Source organism: Cuculus canorus, chromosome 12, assembly GCF_017976375.1.
Source record: "Cuculus canorus isolate bCucCan1 chromosome 12, bCucCan1.pri, whole genome shotgun sequence".
Classification (NCBI taxonomy): Eukaryota; Metazoa; Chordata; class Aves; order Cuculiformes; family Cuculidae; genus Cuculus; species Cuculus canorus.
Window position 1 is genome coordinate 5062294 of NC_071412.1, and position 23085 is coordinate 5085378.

The 23085-nt window shown below is 40.1% G+C and overlaps 1 protein-coding gene across 2 annotated transcripts in view; it reads right to left on the reverse strand.

Annotated features, from left to right (window-relative positions):
• FBN1 (fibrillin 1) overlaps positions 1–23085 on the reverse strand; it is a 158949-nt gene that overhangs the window by 96141 nt on the left and 39723 nt on the right. For both annotated transcript variants that reach the window (XM_054077541.1, XM_054077542.1), the window contains exons 7-8: positions 5489–5686; positions 2054–2179 (exon numbers count right to left, since the gene is read on the reverse strand). In XM_054077541.1, the coding sequence (XP_053933516.1) occupies positions 2054–2179; positions 5489–5686 (324 nt within the window). The remainder of the gene's footprint in view (positions 1–2053; positions 2180–5488; positions 5687–23085) is intronic.

Genomic DNA, 23085 nt, shown 5'->3' on the forward strand with positions numbered 1-23085 from the left:
TCACTCCAGAAATTATCACAAGAAAGTATTTACCTCATCATCAATGTAACTGGAAGAGCAACGGTGACATGAAGCAGTGACATAATGTAACACTTAAAATACAGTATTCCACCAGCTACGCTAACGAAGGGAAATTTGGCTAACACACTTGATTTTCCATCTTGTGTTGTCTCCCTGTACCAAATGATTTCTATCATGATCTTACTTTAAAGGGCACCCGCTGAAAAAACAGTACTGGTGATTCGGCAGGTAGCTCTCAGTTCTACTAAATCAGTGATCTAGGACACATTACATCTGCCAGAAGTCCTACCTGCTGGATAGGAAGCTAAACAACGCAGATTATCAGAGGTTAATTATTACGTATAGGAATTAATTTGCTATAAGGCAAATACCTTTAAACTCCTAGAAGTAATTTCAAAATATTCTGTTATATTATATATGGATATTCTATTGTTAGGTGACTACGTTCTTCTTAACTGTTGAATCTCCACCCTAATTCATGCTGCTGGCATAAGGATGCTACTTTTAATTTTTTTAGTTGTATTAATACCTACACAGCTTGAACAAAAACTGTTTGGTACGTGCAGTATGAAGATATACTGAAATTAAGTCTCTGTCCGCTGAGATTCAAAAATTTACAAGTATGGAACGGAAAAAAGGAAACTTCATCCTATCTTTGTGGTCAGGCAATCACTCCAAAGGGATTTCACAAGATGGGGCAGAAAATTTGTGGCAGGATTTGGGAACAAGCCAAGTGACCTCAGGTTCAGTGGTTGTTTGGGGGGGTTCTGTTCTTTGTTTGGGCTTTTTGTTTGGCTTATTTTACATGATTCAGCAATGAAAAAATACCATGGGAGTGTTTATACAACGCAGCCTATGCAAGCCTGTAGTCCTCGTTTTTTAAAGGCACATGTTTGGTCTTTCTTATTCACCGCTTTGCTACTTCATCCACAGAAAGGAACACATGCAACATCCTCCTCCTATGAAGCTGGGTTACATTACTTCCCCCTAAAACCATCATCAGTCAATATGAAAACCATGCTGTGTATTAATTTCCTTAACCAGCACTTAAAATTATAAGGTTTTGCTAGAAATACGGATTTTTTTGGTTGAAAGTGTTATTATTCCTCCAAAATCACTAAAAAATTTTGTGTTCCTCCTTAAGAGCCCCTGATGCAAGAAAGGATGGTGCATGCATCACCGTCACACACCTTTATGATATTGAAAGTTGGCACTCCAAAATTACTCACCATTGCTGAAACTTGCCTGCTCAAATTAATTTAATTTTTATCTAATGACTGAAAGGAGAATCAGATGTAAGAGTTTAAAAATCATCTGGAATTCACAGTAAAGAAGATAAACCCAAACTGTGCAATTGACACATTTGAGTACTATGTTCATTATGCATATACCACACTCTCTTAAAGCAAAGGAGGTATCTGCACCCGATTATTTTATTATAAAGAGAGAAAATACTATCGATTCATACTTAAAAATCAGTAAGATTCTATAATTGCACACTGCAAATTTACACACTGATATCTAACACTTGTTGTACTTCAATAAGAAAAGGTAAAACGTTTGTGCCTCTTTAATATCTGCAACTGTCAGGTGGGTTTAGAGCCCAGCCCTGCTGTTTTCACATAGCAGTGCCAAGCTCACATTCATGTTAAATACAATTTACCTGAGTAGGGGGCACTGTGCTGAACCTTCCAGCCGTCTACGCTTTTCACTTCAAAGATACGTACACAGACTTGTGCTTCAAGTTAAAAATTATTTTTAGTTTTAATGTTTAATTTGTTTCAGATGTACCTTTAAGTCTGTAAAGCGTTACATGAATAAAAGGCTGGAAAAAGCTGCAGGGTTTAATATTTAAGATTCTCTGGTTTAGAAGGAGAAAGGGCCATTATTCGTATTTGTCGTGAAGAACGCTATTTGCATATTCGAGGCAAAGGAGACTGGAAAGTTTATTACACACTTCTAAACAAAGTTGGCCCCAAAAAGAAGACTTCCCTCCCCTTTACTTTCAGAAGAAAGTTCTAAAAGTTCTTACCATCACATTTTTGTGTCACTTCATTAAACTTGTGTCCAGCTGGGCATTTGCACTCAAAAGATCCAACAGTATTAATGCAATTTCCCCCTTGACAGATCCCAGGGATGGCTTGGCATTCATCCACATCTATCATATGAAAAGGGAAAAAACACCCACTTTTAATTCATTTCTCAAAAAGAGCCATAATAATTTGTCTACACAAAAATTAAAGTAAATATGCCTAAATCCATCCTTCACCCATCATAATATTATGATACTTGTTTGCAAAGACAGATATTAATTTCATAATTACTCTATGCAAAGTATGATTAAGTACAGTACTCTAAACCTTTTTTCTGCAAGAAATCACATGGTTATTATTGTTACAGCCATTAAACATCTAACTGCTATTGCTTTATTTTTCCAAAACATCTGGGGAATGCTGTACAGAGAACACAGCCTGCCAAAACCCAGGTTCCTTTAAAGTATCTGAAGCTGGGCACTGAAAATCACTTGCCCCTTTGAAAATCTTGGCAACTCCATACCGCGTACAGCCCAGCAGCGCAGAGATGTAGGAGAGCAGCAGAGGAGCGGTGTGCAGTGTGCATGGAGAGGGCCTCCTGGAGAGGCTGGGGAACTGCATAGTCATTATTGATGGAAATGATTAACTCTTCACTCCTGAAAGATCAGCACCAATGACCTTAACTCGTGGTTAGGATTTGACTCAAAGAGTTTCATAGCCATAACTAACGTCTCAGGAGGAATTATTTATGACCTGCTTAGGTATTGATAAATTTGAAAGGGCTTTTTCCCCCTTTATTTCTCTCTCTTTACTTTTGGGTTTTTTTTCATTCAAGAAAATGAAAGAACCAAGATGATATCACAGGCGAGGTAGGAAGCTCAAGACAAACATTTTCAAGACATCCCAGTTTTTGGCCTCACGGTTATTTTAGCGCAACAACATGTGTGTCATCACTTGGCCGCAAAGGTGTTTCTATGGCTTCGTAACAGCTACAGAAAAGACACTAACGGAGGAGTAGCATTGCAATAGGAGACACTGGAGGTCTGGCTCCCGCGCCCTAAGGGCTGCCCTGTGTCTGTGGCTGCCTTTCCTTCAGCAGCAAATTGAGCACTCCCTACTCTCCAACCGAAATGCCTGTGTTTCCCCCTCTTCCCCAACAGGTACCAGTGGGTGCTGGTAAAAACACATTTCTTGAACTCTTGGGCTTCACATCGGGCTCAGTTTCAACACAGAGACAGAAGTTAAAGGAGACGATGCTTTCAAATCTCCTTTTATAAATCCCAGAGAGCCCAGCTGTAATGTGTCTTGTAGTCTGAAAAGCAAAGTATTATGTCTGTACAAAAGGCCAAGAGGCAATTTCCCTGGGAGCCACAAATAGGAAGTTTCAGGAACGCCAAGGGGCATATCTGTACCGTATCGCAGAGCATTATGTAAAGATCCGCAGGCTGACAGAACCGGGCTGGGGGTGCAACAGCCGAGCCAGAGCAGCGCTCTGAGCTAAACGCTGTGCCGGAGCTAAACACAGAGAGCCAGCACAGCCTCAGCCCCCCTGACAGCGTCACATCGCTGCCGGGACTCGAGCTGCAGCCATCAATCCGCTGCTTTCAGAGCAGTAATCAGCCAGACTTCATGGCACTGTCGTGACTTTAAAAAACAACCGAAAAAAATACAAGTCATGCTCCTGAGTCACGATGGCCGTTTCAAAATCCCACCTTTTGGCTTTCATTTTCCTCTTTTCTATCTTTTAAAAACCTCAGCTGTGATACTAATTTAACTTCCAGCCAGCCAGACAAAGTCAAAGTGTGGGCAGCGATACTCTATTTACTTTTTAAAGTAAACTTGCCCTCCCCTCCATTTCATATTTTCTGACTTCCCCACACAATAATAATGGTTCCTTTTTCTTTTCAGAGAACCTGGATTTTATTTAACCTGCTTTCCTTTACTTAGATTGAATATGGATGTGAAATCCCTGAAATGTCTTCAGTCTGAATGGATGTTATCTGATTTCAAAAGGCCTGGGTTTAGTACAATTGCATGAAAAATAAAGCTAATACGTGGTTCCATAGAAGATCTGTTGAAATTATGAACACATTACAAGAGAAGGGAAAACTGGAAAGTACAAGTCAAACATACAGGGCCAAAACTGTGCTGGCACCACATCCAGATCAGCATAAATGTAGCTGAATGCTAAGAACTGTGCAGCGAGCAGAAGTAGCCTCACTGTGAACTGCACAAACCCATCGGAGAGGTCACTGTAGCTTTCTGTGATGCAAACAAGAGGGATATAACTAGGTGTGGCGTGAGCTCAGGGGTGTGGGCCACATATTTATGCACATAAGATATCAGAAGCATCCAGAATCTCAATTCATAGATTTCTGCACAATTTCCTTCTGACCTTTAGGGAGGAACAGAATGGCTGAGGTCAAAATATGCACATATTATTCAGTGTACACAAACATGCTCATCTTGAAGTTCATCGTGCCTGTCTGAAGGCACCAAACAGAACTTGGCCTGTGACAGAGGATATCTGTATTTTTTAATGCAATGGAATGCCTTGAAGTCCTTCATAGGAATTTCATGATTAAATAAAATTACTCACAGATTCGTAAACTCTATCTTCCCTATTTTCAAAAATATTGTAACTAATTAGAAAATGTTAGACAGATTGAAATAAACTAGCCTGAAAGATATGGTCCTGGGAATTTATAATCCACATCAGTTTAATACATAACTGCCCCTGTTAACTTTCTCCTGTTTCCTGCCAGACATCCAGACAATAAAAGAATTTATACAGCTGGAAGTATTAGAATAAAAGCCAAAAGCAGTGTAAGGACTTTCTATGGTAAGGCATGCTCAGAAAAAAGTAAGCAACATCTGGGTGGATTTTACAATTTGAAACAAATGCAAATGCATTTCCAAAATTGTATGAAATATATAAGAGGGCATTTCAAATGGCACGACATGCACTTTTCTCCAGGTCGGAGCAGTGTAGCTCAAGAGATAAGACCCTCAAGATGAATCCAAAATCAACAAATTTTAGCTAAAAAATCCCACAGTGGATAAACGGAGAGATGCTGCCACAGATTGATTTTTAGATGTTTTGAGTGCTTTTTGAAACAGAATAAATTCCTCCACAGAACGATCGAGTGGTACACTCAGAAAAACACCATCGCAGAAGCAAGGGAAAGGGCTGCTGGCAGTGAGAAATTCATTAAGACGCTGGCTGCTCTCACATGACCTAAGTTACTAATGTACTCACTTGAACATCAGGCACTCACTGAATCATGAAGTAATGCATCTGACAAGGTTTTTCCATTCTTCACACATATAGCTGAGAATGGCTTAGGACAGGTTATTCACAGCAGTGTAACTCAATTAAGATTAAACCGGTAACAATTTCAGCAACTCTTGGGGAAGCTTTGCCGCTAACTTACCTTGACAGGCCCCGGTTCGAATGTTTGGAATGAAACCCCTGCGGCAGGGATGCGGCTGGGCAGGACACATCTCACAGGGGTGACCCCACGCTCTCCCGACTGTGGCACAGCAAAGGGTTTTTGTGCAGACGATTCCACTCAGCTGTCCCTGGCACATCTGGTTGGTTATCAAAGTGAAGCAAGGGCCGGTCCTGTAATCTGCACCAAAGACAGCAAACCTCATCAACATCACAAGAAAAATACGCAACAAAATAATAAAGCAAAACAACAGCACATTTAGGCAAGTCTTCTGCGCCTAAATTGCCCACCAGCCCAGTAATTTTACTTAGGAGTGATCTGCAGAGGATTTTTCTCAAGTTTTCTTCTCATTCAAAGCCACTAAAAATAACCAGCTCTACAAAGACATTGTGACTATTTTACCAGGAGCTTAATATACCTAAGATTCCGCAGGCCCCCTTCTTGCTTGGTTTAATACTCTTTGGGAGGTCTTTTCATCAGTTTGTTTTAAATATTCAGTGCATTAATTAAAATAATAATGATAAAAGGCTTAGGATATGTTTATTTCCACAAGTGTTGTTCTCAAATGAGTCTCAAGGGAAGGGAATACAGACTGCAGGAAGTTTTTTGAGAACAGTTTTCACTGTTATTCAGACATAGGCTGTACCAGATATGTGGGTATGCTTTGCCTACAGCTGAATGGAGGGCATGTGGAACACATCTGCTTTGATTTGTTTATGGTAGGACAGGCCACTTAGCCAACAGACAGAATTAAACTAAGATGTTAATAAAATACTAGTAGGCTTTATTTTGTTCCATTCTCCAAGGGCAACAACCAAACAGTGGTACTGCCAGCTCCTGCTGTCTCCTGTGCATCCGGGGTGCACACTCCAGCTAATTCTTCACAACTGACCCTAAAATGTTTTTTTTATTTGCTATGGTGCAGCAGGACAGAGTCCAGCATCCTCTAAGCACAGAGTGCAAATTATGAACCTGATGTTTGCCTGTACTGGAAGAGTTACCAGATGCCTCGGCCGAGGTCACTAAGTACAACACACTGCCTTGTAGTCATGACATTATAAATTTCTCCAATTTTCATGTCACTTCCAAACTTTGTTAACAATAATGTGTCCACTGAACCATTGATAAATAGCGTTAAACAGGGCAGAAGTAAGAACAGATGCCTTTTCCATCTGCCCCATCTCTCCTCACGAGGTACACCCTGAGATCTATCATTTAGTTGATCTTCATTCCAATCCAGGGTGCTCGGTTTATATGCTATAATTCTGCTAATTAATCAAGCTGCTTTTTGATATAATAAATAAAAAGGCTTACAGAAGTCCTGGAAACTATACAATAGCACTACATTGTTACTATTATCTTCATCAGTTAAACATTATATTCTCAGAAAGGCTATCAAGCTAGTTTGAAAGACCTGTTTCTGATAAACTTGTACTAAATGACAGTAAGTACCATGTACTACATTCATGTATTATACCCTGTAAGTGCTACTTTATCTTCAATAGGTCTGTTTAACAGACCTATGATCATCGAGATCACCTCTCTTCCTTTTATTGGAACAATAATTTTCTTCTAGTCTCTGGAAACTTGTCCTGTATTTCCAGATTTATGGACAGTTAACCTGCATGATCTGAGAACCCTTTAGCTCACTTTTTTCAGTCCCCCTGGTTCTTGATAGCTGGACTGGCTGTAAAAAATATGTAAATGACATTAATGATATTTACTGTCATCCCTAAATACTATCAGACTGCAAATATGTAATTTCTGTTCTATCCCCTCCAAACAGTACAGCTACATTTACGGAACACTTCTGCCCCCTCTTCCATAGCAATTCTGTAAACCTCATCATGAAATGGGTCAAAGTGTCTGATAATATCCTTATTCTGGTCACAGTCCTGATAATATCCCAAGATTAACTTAGTTACTTAACTACTTTTCATGGTCTTAACATTGTTGGCTTAGTATTTCTCACTGTGTCCCTCCACTTCCCATATCAGTTCTCTGCTCTGTAGCTTCTATCAAGTTCTTTTCCCATTTTTAAGCGTTTTTGTAGCTGCTTTCATTTTCCTACTTAGACAGGCTTGGTTTGCTTACATTGCCCTCTTTCTCATTTCTCATCGTAGAAATGCAGCTTTGCAAGCATGTAGTACATAACCAAACATTACCAGCTTTATCTTATTCCTTCAGCACACGAATACAAATATGCCATGATCGGTTATACCTACCCATTAAAAAAATTTCAGTTCCAAGATTGATTCTTCAGCCTTGAACAAAATGAGGCCTAAGAGAACTACCTGCCTTACTTTATGCAAAACTCCAAATATCAGAACTCCTCACAGAAAACCAATAGATGACAACTTCTTTAGAAACACCACAGCTTTGTGTCGGCAACAGGAAATTGCCAGTGTACGTCCTCAGAATGAAATCCCTCATTGTAGACTGTCTCTATCTCATTTATATATAGACAGTTTAAAAAGAAGTCATTTTATGCTCTGTCACAGTGGGAAATGTGCTCCAGACACTACTGAATAACCCATCTTACGGCAGAATATGAATGGATCAGCATTTACAATTGTTTGCTTTCAGGCTATAAATGACTTAGCAGTGCTAAAACAACTTAGCAACATGGTGAGCCCAATGAAGTTAACTTAATAATCATGCAAATCTTTCCACAAGGTTTCAGTAACAAGAAGTAGGTCAAATATGCACTCAAAACCAAGAAAATCCAGCTCCTATTTGTTATCCAAGTTCATAGCGCTTTAGTATGGAGAATTATACTTTATTTTTCTCTAATCTTCTGCCTTGATAAATTTTATTCTTAATATTCAGTTTTCTGCTGAGTAGAGTTTTCCTTGTATTTTCTCAAATAGAATCTTTCACTTTTTCACAAGTAAGATTTTCTTTCGTGTTCCTTATGAAAAATTCTAAAAGTCAGGAAATCCATAAGAAAAAGATCATTTGGATGTACACGTTGACCTACGGCCACATAGAACACACTTCAAGTCCATGCTTTTATATAGAGACTTAATAAAAAGGGCTCTAAAATAAAGTATTCCTAATAGTGAGTGTAAGATTTTTTTATATAGTACATGAAAAAGGCCTACGAGAAGGAAAAGGAAACGGGATCCCATTAGCACAATGGGAAAACAAAAAGAATGGTACCACATGTCAAGTGATTTCCTTGAGTTGCAGCATTTTCCTTGAAGGTGTTCGATTCTATGAACTACGCTTATTTCAGAAGACGCAATAAATCGTAGGGTCCATGCTACAAAGCACTGACTTCGGATATGAGCTTAAAACCCCAATCTTCACTTTATAACAGCAAAGTTTCCTTATACATTGATATCATTTGCAATTATTTAAACTATTTCAATGAGTAAAGCTCAAACACAGGGTTCCAAGTGATCAGTCAGGAGTTGAAAAGAGAGGAAGGGGATAAATATAGCCAGAAAAGGAATTACACAGTTTTGTCGTTTTTTCCCAGAGGTAATTTCATTTTAACTGGAGAATGTTGAGACTTTAAATTATTTTAGTAAAATGATTTTTAAAGATCTGCAACTGATAATTTAAATGTTTTAACTCACTTCTAATGCTAATTTCAGCATGTGCAAGCAGCCTTCAGTAAGGCTACTCACAGTTATCTAACAACTTTATCTGCTTCTTCTTAGCTATTTTGATAAGGAATAATTCCAAAGGGAGCCTCAGATAACTGAGAAGGTGGCGGAAACTGTAAAGCCACATTGAGTTCATACACCACCAAAAAGAGAGCAACACAACGAGGCTTGTTTACACCACGCAAGAATCCAGCTTATTAAGTCCCCAGGAAAGAATCAAGCCACGTTTTGATCTAGAGCTTTGTTCCTGTTTCAGCCACAATCATCAAATAAGCTCAGTTATCTTTTCAAAAGATCCTTTATGTCCCTAAAAGCACCAGAAGGGCTACTGAAATACGTAGTACTGGCAGGCTTTGATCAAAACCAAGCATAGCAATAAATAACGATAATTGTTCCAAGTAATGCTGGACAGCACCAGAGACTCAGAGCACCAGGATAATGCAAGACTTTCAACACCAGACAGACAGCTTAAGCCCTCAGCTCATGTTAACCTTTGCTTTCAAGCACAAAGTAGTTTTTAATGAGTTTTTAAATACAATTTTAAAAAAAAATTGAACTAATGGAACCCAGATTAAAACATTTTGCTAGTGCAAGGATGCTGGATGAAATTCTGGTCAGTTTTTCCTCCAAGATTCACTCCTTATAAGTCTCCTACAAAGATTCTTTATATTTTAATTTAACAGCCTGATAACCACCTGCTAGGGAGGCCGACAGACTCTGACACGCTTGTTAAAATAAATGGAAACTGAATGGGTGCAAAGGTTGAAGGATGGGACCCTCCCAAGCCGGCATTCACCTTACAGTGATCAAGAACTCCGTACTGAAAATAGGAAAATGCCATCTCTTGACATCATAAAGAAATGGATAACAATAAAAGGAGTCCTGCTTTTCCAGTGCTCGGCACACAGCCTGCACAGCTCACCGTGCTGCACGCTGGCTGAGCAGCAAACTCAGAACATTGCTTGAAGGGAGGAAGTGTTCATAGAATGGCCTGAGTTGGAAGGGACGCACAAGGATCATCGAGTCCAACTCCTGTCCCTGCATAGGACAACCCCAAAATTCACACCATGTGTCTGAGGGTGTTGTCCAAATGCTTGCTCTTCACATGGGTAAATTCTGCATGAACCCCCAAATCCAGCCAAGAGTGCTGTGTAACCGAAACCACCCTCAGCAATGAAAACTGGCAACTTTCCCTTTCTTTAGTACAGGGGGAAAGGGAAAGAGAGGAATATTCCATTATCATACAAAGAATGAAAGAAAGGTCAGAAAGGGCTCTAAGGCAACTGAAGTACCTTTAAAGCTGATCTTTATTACAACTTATTTTCCTGCCTAGCAGCATTTTTGTTTGCTGTTTGGTGGGTTAGTTGTTGAGGAGTTCTTTGCCAGCTGGGGATAAAAAAGGAACATTGGAAGTGAGACTGCCTAAGGCAGAAACACAGGCTTGTGTCTGCAAAGCCCACGCAGAGCTGCTCACGTGTGATCCACTGCACTTGCTAGTTTTTATGCCTCTGCTGAAGAAAAGAGAATTGCAACCACTTGCACCTGATAATGCTCTTCTGGAAACTGATCTCACAAAGAATAACGCTAGCTAAAAGGCTGGCAGTCTGAGTTTCAAGTAGCAGAAGCCTTTTAACACAGTATATGACTTCAGGCAATTCTCAAGAATCCAAAACGTGTCTTTGTAATGGAAAAAAAAGGGATTTTTAGCAATTCTGGTTTTCAACAGCGTTCCTAAAGTGCAAAGAGGAATTCTAAATGGTGACAGAACTAGTAACTAGGTGGTTACAGGCAGAAAAAAATACTGGGTAATTAAAATGTAGCACTTGGCAGCTGGGTGCCAGAACAGCATGAGAAATCGAGCTTCCATCCTTCCCTGACCTGGAATGGCAGGTGCTGAGAATGCTATCGATAAGAAAAGATATCACACCTCTGTTACAGAAGGAGAAATTTGCCTTAAACGCAACTTTTAAATTAGCAAAAGTAGGATTAGGATTAGAAAAACAGATGATGGGATTTCCAAAGGAGTTTCCAAAAATGTCCAATGGCTGGACACTTAGATATAGGAAAAATTAAGGGGGATGGGGGATATAGAAAAAAATAAGAATTATATGAGAATGACATCAAGCAAATTATGAGTTTGGAATGAGTATAAAGATAGTGTTTTCAAAAATTAGCTTTCACTGAGCCATGAATGAAGACTCTTAAATGAATCCTAAATATACGCAAATATAATCATATTTACCTAAGCTAATTCAGACGTACTTGCACAAACTAAACTCCTATCACCCTCTCTGTTAAAAAACAGGAATGGAAGAAATATATATCAGGTATTCTGATATAAAATATGAAATATTATATTATAATAAATGGCAGGATACCTATGATAAGAAATGCCAACTCTTAAAATCTTAGTTCTTTGAGAAAGCTGTGTTTCTTGACAGTACTGGAAACCATCCGATTCCTCTCACTTCACAAGCAACGGTGCTGTTAATGGAAAGACATAGCTTCCATCGCTATGTTTCATTGTACCTCAATTATTTCACTCTCTTCAGAGAAGGCAGCAACACATATAAAGATGATGGAGAAAACCACAATGTGCCTCCTGTCAGGAGGCAGAACGTGCTGTGCCTAAAATGAGATTTTTTGCAGTGAAATTCCAAGAATTACAGACAATTCCAGAACCGATGTAAGAGCACGGCTTGACCAAACTGACTGGGGCAGTAAGCACCACCACCGCACAGAGACTTACAGAACACAAAGGTTTAGCATTTCAATTTCCAGATGTCCCTCAAAGTGATTCTAGGTATCTTCAGGCATACTAAAATCTCCTGATAAGGACAAAGAGAACAAACAATGCTTCACACACATATCCCTCCCAAAAAATTAATGCAAACCTGTGTGTACCAGAGAAACAGGGAAGGGCAATGCACTCATAACTCCATTTTCACCTGCAAAATGTTCCTTTCAGTTGCTTGTAGGCTGTCATGAAATCATGTTTTGCATACAGAACTTCATGACTTTTAAGTGCTGGTCAGAAAAGTGAACGACCACGCTCAGAAACCCATGAGATAACTGTTGTCTATCTCCATCTTTCCTAACAGGGGACACGCTGCATTTCTTGGTTCAAGGACTGATTCGAGAACAGACACACAACACAATATTCCCATGTTAGCTCACTGCACTGACTTCCAACCATTTAAAAACTCAGACACAATAATTCTCTGTCCACAGGTGACACTTCAATGCCAGTTGATAAATGCATCCAATCACAACACTCTCTTTTCCACAGGGGCCATTTCCTTAAATAATTACTCACTATTAAGCACTCCTTGTCCTCTCCTCCCCCAGCCAGACACCATTACTCATCTCAGTCAGATCCCAATGTGTCATCATTGGAAAGTACATGGCAAAGATATCAGAGGGTGTTCAGAAGGAAAGAAAGTAAAACTTATAAATATTTTAGAATTTATTTCCTATGATGTCTAACACTTCTTACCAATGAGGTTTGGTAGGTTTAGCTGTGGTACGTGAATTATCACCATGCCACTTCTGTCTGCTCCCTTCCAGTGCCAGAGATGGCTTTACATATTCACAAGACCCCTTCTCAGCTGCTTCAGCACACGGAGCTCAAATTGCTGAGATTTAACGCTGGCTAGTACGAAGACGCACTGGAACCAGGGAATCCAAGCGCAACCATTCAGGCACTGTTTCTGGCAGGGGTGAAAATCTGGCAGCAGAAATGTCTCAAAATACCACAGCTGTGCTGCGGACAGATCACAGCTCCAAGTTGCCTCTCGTTATTTTAACAAGAGTAAAAAACATCCATGGAAGCATATCTAACACTTGCAATAACTACGTTCCACTGGTATCATAACTCTTCATTCTGTATTAGTCAGCCACGAAAGTTAGTTAATGCCTCACGTATTCCAGACCCAGGAACATTACCCTCTAATTCGTGATTCTGATGACCCCATTTCTGCATGTCTTCCTCACCTTTGCTTGTTGCAAATTGTTCTCATATATTGACTTGCTGGCACGCTTCAGCCTAAATTTATTTTCCATTCCGTAAGCTGCTTCACAAATCCATTTCTGCAGAGATGATCTCTTTAACATGTCTATCTAGCAAATATTATCTAGTCTTCCTAGGACAGTGGTTAAAGAACAGGACTTTTAAATAACAGCTTACTAACTCATGTGAGACTAACATTATCAGCTGCATTTGATGTACAGAACAATACGGACTGACCATTTTCAAAAGTATTTCGGCAATCCATTTCCCAGAACAAATATACAACTATTTTCATGCCAATTTTGTTCTTGCAACTGACCCAGTTCTCGAAGTCTGTAACTGAAAAGTAATAACATTACAGTAATAAAATAAAAAAATAATGTTCAAAAAATTATTACAGAATTGGAGTGATTTGTTGCATACATTTTAATCCAACATGCAGACTAAGCATTTCACCAAAATCAAGGCTTTAGCTCTGTTGTTCCCAATTATGTGCGGCAGCAGTCCAAATACAGAAAATTGTTACCACATTTTATTCTTTTCCATGATGAACAAAACAGTAAGCAATGCAGCTAAATGCAGAATAACTTCTCATTTCAGAATCATCAGTTACCTGACAAACTCTAACCCACCCTAGTTTGCTGTCTGAGCTACAAAGGAACATTTCTTTGCAGATTTTAATTTTTCCAATTCCTTTCCCAGGCTAGCAACAATGAAATAAAATTCTGAGTTGATTTCCATCTCTCTTTTTGCAAAAAAAAACCCTAACTTTGGTGACATATTTATTGTCAAGACCAGATGATTATTAAGAAGAATGGATTCAATTGAAGAACTCTGGAAGTTTCACTTAAAGAGAGCAAGTTGGCTGAGCTTTATTACTACTTTTTAAAAAGAGTTCTTAAGAAGTGCCACGTTAAAGAAACTCTCTTAACATACCACAAAGTATTAACTATTAAATAGCAAGGTAAGGACAAAGCCAGCAGACGAGCTCTCTCTATTTTTTATTCTTTGGCTCCAGAAGAAGCTGACTATAAAATAACGGAGACTATCCAAAAGCAGTGCTAACTGTGAAAGAAAAATAGAGCCTAATGACTTACAGTATACAAAATAGATCAACATCCAAAGAAAGGGAAAATGCTCTCAGATAACGCAACACCCAGGATTTAAAGAGATAGTGCTCACAGTTAAAATGGAGAGGGAGCGGTACAATACATTAGAAATAACCTTTCTGGGTTTTTTTACTGAAATATAAATGTTCCTCTGCAGTGTCATGAAACACAATACAACTGCAGAGCACTGGAATGATACTCATCCAGAACTGAAAACGGGTTATAAACAAAAAGGGGAGGCGAGAGGGGGGAAAGGAGGCAACGTCAGTGCTCCAGCGAAGTGAAATCCGAGTAAACATACAGCAGGAATGGAGAGAGGGCGACTTACTTACAGTGTGGATCACTTAAAGGGAAGGCAGTAAATGCAATAATGATGTTTTGGGTGTTGGTAAGTACATATTATCATAATGACACACAGACAAATAACTGTTGTGGTCAACTGAATGTAGAACTCCTAGTCCTGGCAGCTCTTTAACAAGGTAATTAAAGCAATCAACAATATATAACAGCTGCCAGGAGTCATCTGGCTTGTCATAAGCAAGCTCCCTCTTTGCCATAACACAAAAGGAGCACTCCGGAGAAATTATGGTGGTGGCAAACTTTCACCGAATGAAAGCGAGGGCCATGCAGACTGTATTCCCGTAAAGACTCTTCTCCAGATGGCAGGCAGCTCCCCGACCAAATTTCTTCAGCCAGGCTCTTGCCCAGGTTTTTGTATTCTCATTATTTCTCATATACATGTATTTTCAGTGATGTGATTTTAGTGATGACAGATCTTACATCATGTAAATACTGGTTTTATTTTTCTTTTTCACCAAACTGGAGACTTTGGAATAACTAATACTGTTCTTTTTGAGTAAGGCTGTGATACAGAGTTTTAGGTTGTAAACAGCCAGCGACACAACACAAAAACCATCTGCAAAACAATGACAAGTTACAGTATTTTCGTTTTCACAGAAATATTTCAGCAAGTTTTTTTCTATGATTGCATAATAACCCCCTGAAAATTCTCAGAAGTGTTACAAATTTAAGTCAATAATGTACAAAAAATTGCTTCAGACACTAATATCTTACCTCTAATTCTATGGTGAAACACGTCAACTACTTAATTGAAATACCATGCAACCCTCTATGTTACAGGATCAGATTCCTTCCTCAATGAAACTATGGCATCACTCTGTGTGTACACCAGTGTAATCGTGACCAGAATTTGGCTCATTTTGCATAACCACATATATGGGATTTGCATTAAGACTGTGGTCCAAAAATAAAGATGGTAATAACAAGCACTATTTAACTCTGAATAAGTCTGATGGCGTCTCTGCTGAGATGTTACAGAATACATGCCATAATTCCAGAGCTATCTCATGTATTCAACACTTATCGCTGGAAGAAGGAAACACCTCTTTCCAAGAAGGCAGATGATCTAACTTTGACTTACAAGTGTTTTCATCTAAGCAAGTATCATTTTATTACATATATATATATGTATATTACACCCACCAATATAAAGTACATAAGATACTGACACTCATGTTTCATTACTCCTAATGTTATGCACAATTCTAGAGATATTACTGTGGACCCTACCTCTCAGTTATTATTCTTTCAGTCTGCTTTGGATTGTAGACATTTTCAGTGAGTCTCGGGTTCTTTCATCTTAACACTTCCCTGTAATATTTACTAAAGCATTAAATTGCTCTGTTGCCAACCGTAAGTGAACGTCAGAAAATCTAAGATACTCAGAGAGCTTCCAGATTTCTGTATTAATTGAAAATAGCCACTGAACATCAGATACATTTGTATTTGATTTTTAAAAAAGCAAACTCATTACTTTAAGGTCTACTGTCATTCCTGTCTTCATCGATCACTTGGTTGAAGGAATCTTCACTTTGCTTAGCACTAACGGGTGGATGTTCACAAAGGCCAATGAATGACCGGATTCAGGTGACTTTCAGCTAGCATCACATTTTTAATCCAAGGATTATAGAAATTATTTATGACAACTGTCAATTAAATGCTCTTTGTTAAAACCACATCAAAAGCCTGATTTTCCCAAGCAGTGAGAAAGAGCAGAACTAAATTATAGTAAGTATCCTAAAATATATGAATCCATAGACAGTTATCAAACTTAGGGTCAAGTTCTCTTCTCACTTGCATGCTGCAGGCAAGAAGAGTGAAAGGTCTTCACTGACTCTCCTGTTAAAAAGCGCTCTTCATTACATCACTGTTTTATTTTTTAACTTGATATTGGTTGAGAGCAATTACAAGTTCTTACAAAAGACTGCGAATTACCATGAATGCCCTAGGCAAACATGGGAAACTTTTTGCGCTTTTACTGAAAATACAAGCAACTCCACATTCTTAGAATGTTGTTTAACATTTCTTAATAGCATCTGTGCTGATGCCTTTGGCCTTTTCTTATTCATCCCACGTGCTGTGTATAAATTATTGTAGCGTAACGGGTATTGCAGATCTATTTTTACTTCAGCACTGGAAATTGGCATCTCTTCTACTTGTTGTTGGGAATGTCAGGTCCTAGGATTCCAATTGCCTTCACAAATGGGGCAAATAATTAAAACTTTGGTAACAGTCACCAATTGGAGTGCCTTGAACGTGAACCGAAATCCTAACAGATTTCCGTTTCCTCTCTATCAGAAAGGGCTTGTTGTTTTTTTAGGTGTCCAGACACGGATATCTAGCATGAAGTCCAGGTCACAGCTACAAGTGAAAGGTTAGACTCATTGATTTCGATGAGAGAATGACAATTCGTTGGGGAATCCCGTTGCCTGTGACTACACGCACACACCCACACATAGAAAACGGCCAGCACTGGGGGGGACGAGGGAAAAGAGAGATCCACCCAGCTTCAGAGGGCTCTTTCCAAAAGCTGGGCCATACAGGCTCAACCAAAAGTGACACAGTCCAATTGTATTTTACTAATTATATGCTCATGGGGAATAGCATCAGAATCTTGGAAACTATATCTGTACTGAACGGCCCATTACACCGATTGCCACATAGTTTCGGATGATTCCTCTCTACTTATTTTAGAGATTCTGGGTTGGAAAAAACAAGGTTTCTCTCACCTCCATGCCACATAAATCCCAGTGGTCCTTCAAAGCTGACTTTTTTTTTTGTTTGTTTTGCCATGGCAATCACAATTTTTATTTGGGGCATGTGGGAGAAATGAACTGAGGTTCAGCAAATGAACCACGTGTCTGTCAATAGCTAATGAGGGCACTGGGGGAAGGAACAGGTCTGGCCTCTTCTTTTCATCCTTCAATGCCAATTTCATACAAAAATGGGCGATCCCAGTTGAAGGGGAATACATGCAAGTATATCCCCACATAGCTGCACTTTTTTTCCTCTTCCATTTGAAGTACAAAAGATTAAAACAGAAGTTTCCTTATCCTCTGGCTTATACAGAGATTCTCCAAAAGATAAGTAAATACTCCACACAATAGGAATCACTCAGATTTAGGTCAGCAAACTGCAAGCCTCACTAACTCCCAACACAGGAGTACTTAACCTTTGAGTAACACGGGTGCGTTAGCCTGTCATGCGACCCGAGCCTCCCTTTCTCAGTTTACACCGCCTGGTGTAATACGCTACATAGCCTGGAGTAGCTACGCATCACTGCTAATGCATCGTGACATATGAGTAGTACCAGAACCTAAAACACATGAAAATTAGAGAGCCACAGAGCACACAAGTCCTTTAAATGCATTTTCCATTCTTAAAAATCCTTAAAATGCCTTGAAATTAAGTACTGTATTTATAGGTTTAACTAGGTTATTTATAGATAAAAGAATAATTTATGTATCATTTTCAAAGCCCTGATATGCTTTGCTTCTGTTTACAGATAAAAGTATCTGCAGAAACTGCTGTTGATCCAGATGCTTGTCTAATACATAATACTTCACGGCCTTACAAAATGCTGCGTATAAAAGGATGGAAACTGCTTTTTGGCCTACTTTCTGCACTGACATACTGACGAGGAGGGATAGTCTTGTGGTTGAGACACTTGGCTGGGACTGAGATGACCTGGGTTCAGTTTCAGACTCCGCCGCAGACTCCCTCTACGTCCTTACAGAACTGACTTAATTTCCCTGCATATTCGCTCCCCACATGTAACACGGGGCTGCCAAACCTGGATGCTGTTGGGTTTTTTTCTTCTTCAGACTACACTGCCTTTGGGACACAGACTTGTGTGTTTTGTGAATGATAAAGGGAGCCTCAAGCTGCGTTCAGGTCCCTTGGCATTATTATAATAAAACGAAAAAATATCTTTCTTTTCGTGTTAAGACCCTTCACTCTTTTTTTTTTTTTGGTGTTTGGGTTTTTTGTTGTTGTTTTTCTTCGTTTTAATGCTCTATTAATTGTCAGCTTCTAGTAAAAGATTAAAGGAATTAGCTCCTGAGATTTTCTGTGCCGGGTGAGTGCAACAGCACCAGAACACATTTCACAGAGGAACTCATGCACAACCAATTAGGTCGTCTAATTAATTTTCCAACTCAATAGATGCTATGAACTATTTTTTTAATTTTTTTGCAGAAATATATCTATACCTACTACACATGTGTAAAAGCAATCCAAAAGCTTTTAAACTCTTAGAGGAGAAAGGACAGATGATATTCACTTGACGGGAATAGGCTGCTACGTGGGAACAATGCCCTCTCACGTGGGATTCATATTTCTGTCATGAAAGGAGAAAACACATTCGAGGGGAGAAGAGTATTTTTTAGTTGACAAGATTGTGTACTAACCATTAAGGACTTGTTAATCAGTATTTAGAGTCATTTGTGATATTAGGTACCCCATAATTAGGGAGAATGAAAACATTGGCTATGCAAAGAGAAAAAGTAAAAGAAGCACTTAGAAAATAGATTTGAGTGAAACAAGGAGAGAATGTATAGGTATTTAAGGGGAGTTTATCACAGATGATGTGAGATAAGCTATAGCATCTAACAGAGATCTGTTTCTCTAGTCTTAACTCCAACAAAACTTCAATTAGCATCAGCAGGAATTGTTTCTGAATAAGGACACCGGAACAAATACTGAAGCAAGCAGAATAACCACAGAATTTCATGTCTTCTCTCACAGAGTCTTCAGCAGCAAATTTTCAACTGTCATGAATTTTCCCTGCATTCCTTTCCTATCATTGTGATCACCAGAAGTACTCATTGCACACTAACATAATGAAGTGTTTGTGAGACTATAGTTGCAATTGTGATGTCTGGATTAAAACAGCGAGTTGTGACATTTGCAAGAGTCCTAAGGGAGATGACAGTGAGTTATAGAGAATACACAGATATTTGATAATCCACAGTTATGGGAAAGATGACAGAGAAGCATAAAGTGCTTCAGTTGAGATTTTAGCACAGCTATATAAGCAAAGACTACATCTAAAGGAACTTACAAAAATGCCTATAGGAAATAAAAAGTTATTAACATAATCATTTCTCCAATCTATAACACTAACCAGTATTCTGTTAGTAACTTTTTTTGAATAGTGTGGTTGCTAGGTCAGATGAATGGACAAAAGCGAGACAGCGAGCTCTGGAAAAGTTGCATGTTGCCTGTAGGTAGGGGAAAGCCAGAGCAGAAAGCCTTAAGGGAACAAGTGTGAAGGAAACAAGAATACAAAGAAGCGAAACAGCAAAAGAGCAGAGGGAAGAAAAACAGGAAGGCAGCAAAGGCAGGATGGATCAAAGCAAATCTAACAAATGAGTGGGAGGCACAGAGACACGGGGAGATAAACACTGGGAGCCAGCAGACAGCATCTGTGAGAAGAGGAGAAAAAGAAGGGGAGAAGAAGAAAAAGGCTGTCCAGCCAGCCCGAGAGCTTCACCAGCCAGCCAGGAGAGGACGGTTTGCCAGGACAGGACAGCCAACTAACTAGGTAAAGAGTAGGTCCAGAGAGCCAGCTAGAAGACAGCAGCCAGGCAGACAACGCGGTCCAGGAGAGGAATCCACAGATGAAGCATAGCGGTCGCAGTCCTGGCTCCACCTGGGAGCTGGCTGACCTGCTGCCAGCATAATGCCTTGTGGGTGGGGAAAGGGCATTAGCAATGCTCACCTTCATTCTCTGAGAACCCAAAGATGTCTGAGAACGTCACAGCAATGTGATGAGCATCTTACTGACCCAGAAGACCACAGCATCCCACCTGGCTATGCAGTCTGAAATATAATCCACTAGCTAGCATTGTCACCGAGTATGAATAAACGATGAATACACTCCATTTCCCACAAGGCATTTTCCTTCCATCTGTAGAGTTAATTTCCATATTCTTTTTCTACTTTTCAAGCTGATAAAGTACAAATTATGTATCCAATAATATTTGCAGAGATCAATGTCATAATCCTAAATCTGGAAAAACAAACTGCAGCCAATGATAAACAAGGATGAGTCAAAGGGGGTTGCAAACCACATGAAGAATGGCCTAATCCAGCACTGACACACTGCCTATCGGTAGCTCCTACCTATCCATCCATCTCAGAGAAATAAATTTAAGTCTATTGGATAAGGATTTCTAATACATAGTAAATACTTGTGCTGCCTTCTAAAATATTTTTTACATGGAAAGAAAATCTGAACAAGTGATTGGAGCAGAATAAACTATAGCAATGCCTAAATGTGTTCACATCTTTAGACTTAAAATTCACCTTTCAAAAAAAAAAGAAAATAAATGAGCAGTAAAAGATACATATTTAAATTATTTCTGAGAAGAACAAGCTCCATTTCACAGTCACTAGACTGTTAAGTGCATCCTCTTCATCTTTACCTCCCCAACAAGTCTTTCTGCTGTAAGTCAGCATCATACAAAATAGCTACTGAGGTTATGAGGTAGTCCTGTCAAGAAATCAGGACTCACAGAAAGAAGAGAAGTGAGATAATCCATGTGTGAGCAATGTCTCAACGCTTAACTTACCCTTCTGGATACAGGATCAGAACCACATTGCTGAAACCTGAGAGAGTTGGCAGGTGTGGTTGCCAAGCCGCTCTCCATGATATTTGAAAAGTCATGGCAGTCAGAAGTCCCTGGTGACTGGAAGAAGGGTAACGTTGTGCCCATTTTTAAAAAGGGTAGAAAAGACGACCCTGAGAACTACCAACCTGTCAGCCTCACCTCTGTGCCCGGGAAAATCATGGAACAGATCCTCCTAGAAGCTATGCTAAAGCACATGGAGAACAGGGAGGTGATTAATGGCAGCCAGCATGGCTTCACCAGGGGCAAATCCTGTATGACCAACTTAGTGGCTTTCTCTGATGGAGTAAGTGCAGCAGTGGACATGGGTAAACCAACAGATGTGATCTATCTGGACTTCTGTAAAGCCTTTGACAAAGTCCCCCACAACATCCTTCTCTCTAAATTGGAGAGATATGAATTTGATGAGTGGACGGTACGGTGGATTAGAAACTGGTTGGATGGTCATATCCAGAGAGTAGCGGTCAATGGCTCAAAGCCCAGATGGAGATCCATGACAAGTGGTGTCCCTCAGGGGTCCGTACTGGGACAGGTGATGTTTAATATCTTTATCAATGATATTGACAACGAGATTGAGTGCACCCTCAGCAAGTTTGCGGATGACACCAAGCTGAGTGGTGTAGTTACCACACCGGAAGGACGGGATGTCATCCAGAGGGACCTGGACAGACTGGAGAAGTGGGGCTGTGAGAACCTCATGAGGTTCAACAAGGCCAAGTGCCAGACCCTACACTTCGGTCGGGGCAATCCCCGTCCTTCAGTACAGGATGGGAGATGATGTGATTGAGAGCAGCCCTGCAGAGAAGGACTTGGGGCTGCTGGTGGATGAGAAGCTCAACATGAGCTGGCAACGTGCACTCGCAGCCCAGAAGGCCAACCATGTCCTGGGCTGCATCAAAAGAAGCGTGGCCAGCAGGGCGAGGGAGGGGATTCTGCCCCTCTAGTCCTCTCTTGTGAGACTTCATCTGGAATACTGTGTCCAGTTCTGGAATCCTCAATGTAAGAAGGATATGGAGCTGTTGGAACAGGTCCAGAGGAGGCTACAAAGATAATCGGAGGGCTGGAGCACCTTCCCTACTAGGACAGGCTAAGTGAGTTGGGCTTGTTCAGCCTGGAGAAGGCTCCAAGGAGACCTTATGGTGACCTTCCAGTACCTGAAGGGGCTATAGGAAAGCTGGAAAGGGGCTGCTCACAAAGGCTTGTGGGGATCAGACATGGGGAAATGGGTATAAACTGGAGAGGGGCAGATTTAGACTGGACATTAGGAAGATTTTCTTCACTGTGAGAGTGCTGAGGCGCTGGCCCAGGTTGCCCAGGAAAGCTGTGGCTGCCCCATCCCTGGAGGTGTTCCAGGCCAGGTTGGATGGGCCTGGGCTGATGGGAGGTGTCCCTGCCCATGGCAGGGGGTTGGAAATAGATGATCTTTAAGGTCCCTTCCAACCCTAAATATTCTATGATACCCTTGAGTATCTTTTCCCTTCTAACTTCACTGGACTTTGAATGAAGTATTGAGCCACTAGGAAGCCAGCAGTCCAAATGAACTCCCCCGGCCCCCCTAAGCCTAAAGCAGATTCACAGCCGAGACAACGGATACTTCAGGTATTAAGTCAACTTGTGCCTGGGACTGAGTGCAAGAGACTGATCTGTGAAAGGCAGCATCCTGGGGTTCCTGCAAATGTTAATAGGAAAGAGAGGAGGGGAAGCAGGAGGGAGCTCCCATCTACTGCTGAGGAGCAGCAAAGAGTTAAGAGGAGTAAGCATATAAAGTATGACTTAATGTAGTTTAAAGTTCCTTTATGGGAGCTCTGACATCTGTCTAAGCTGCAAGGTTTAGCAAATACAGTGCCAATTTAAA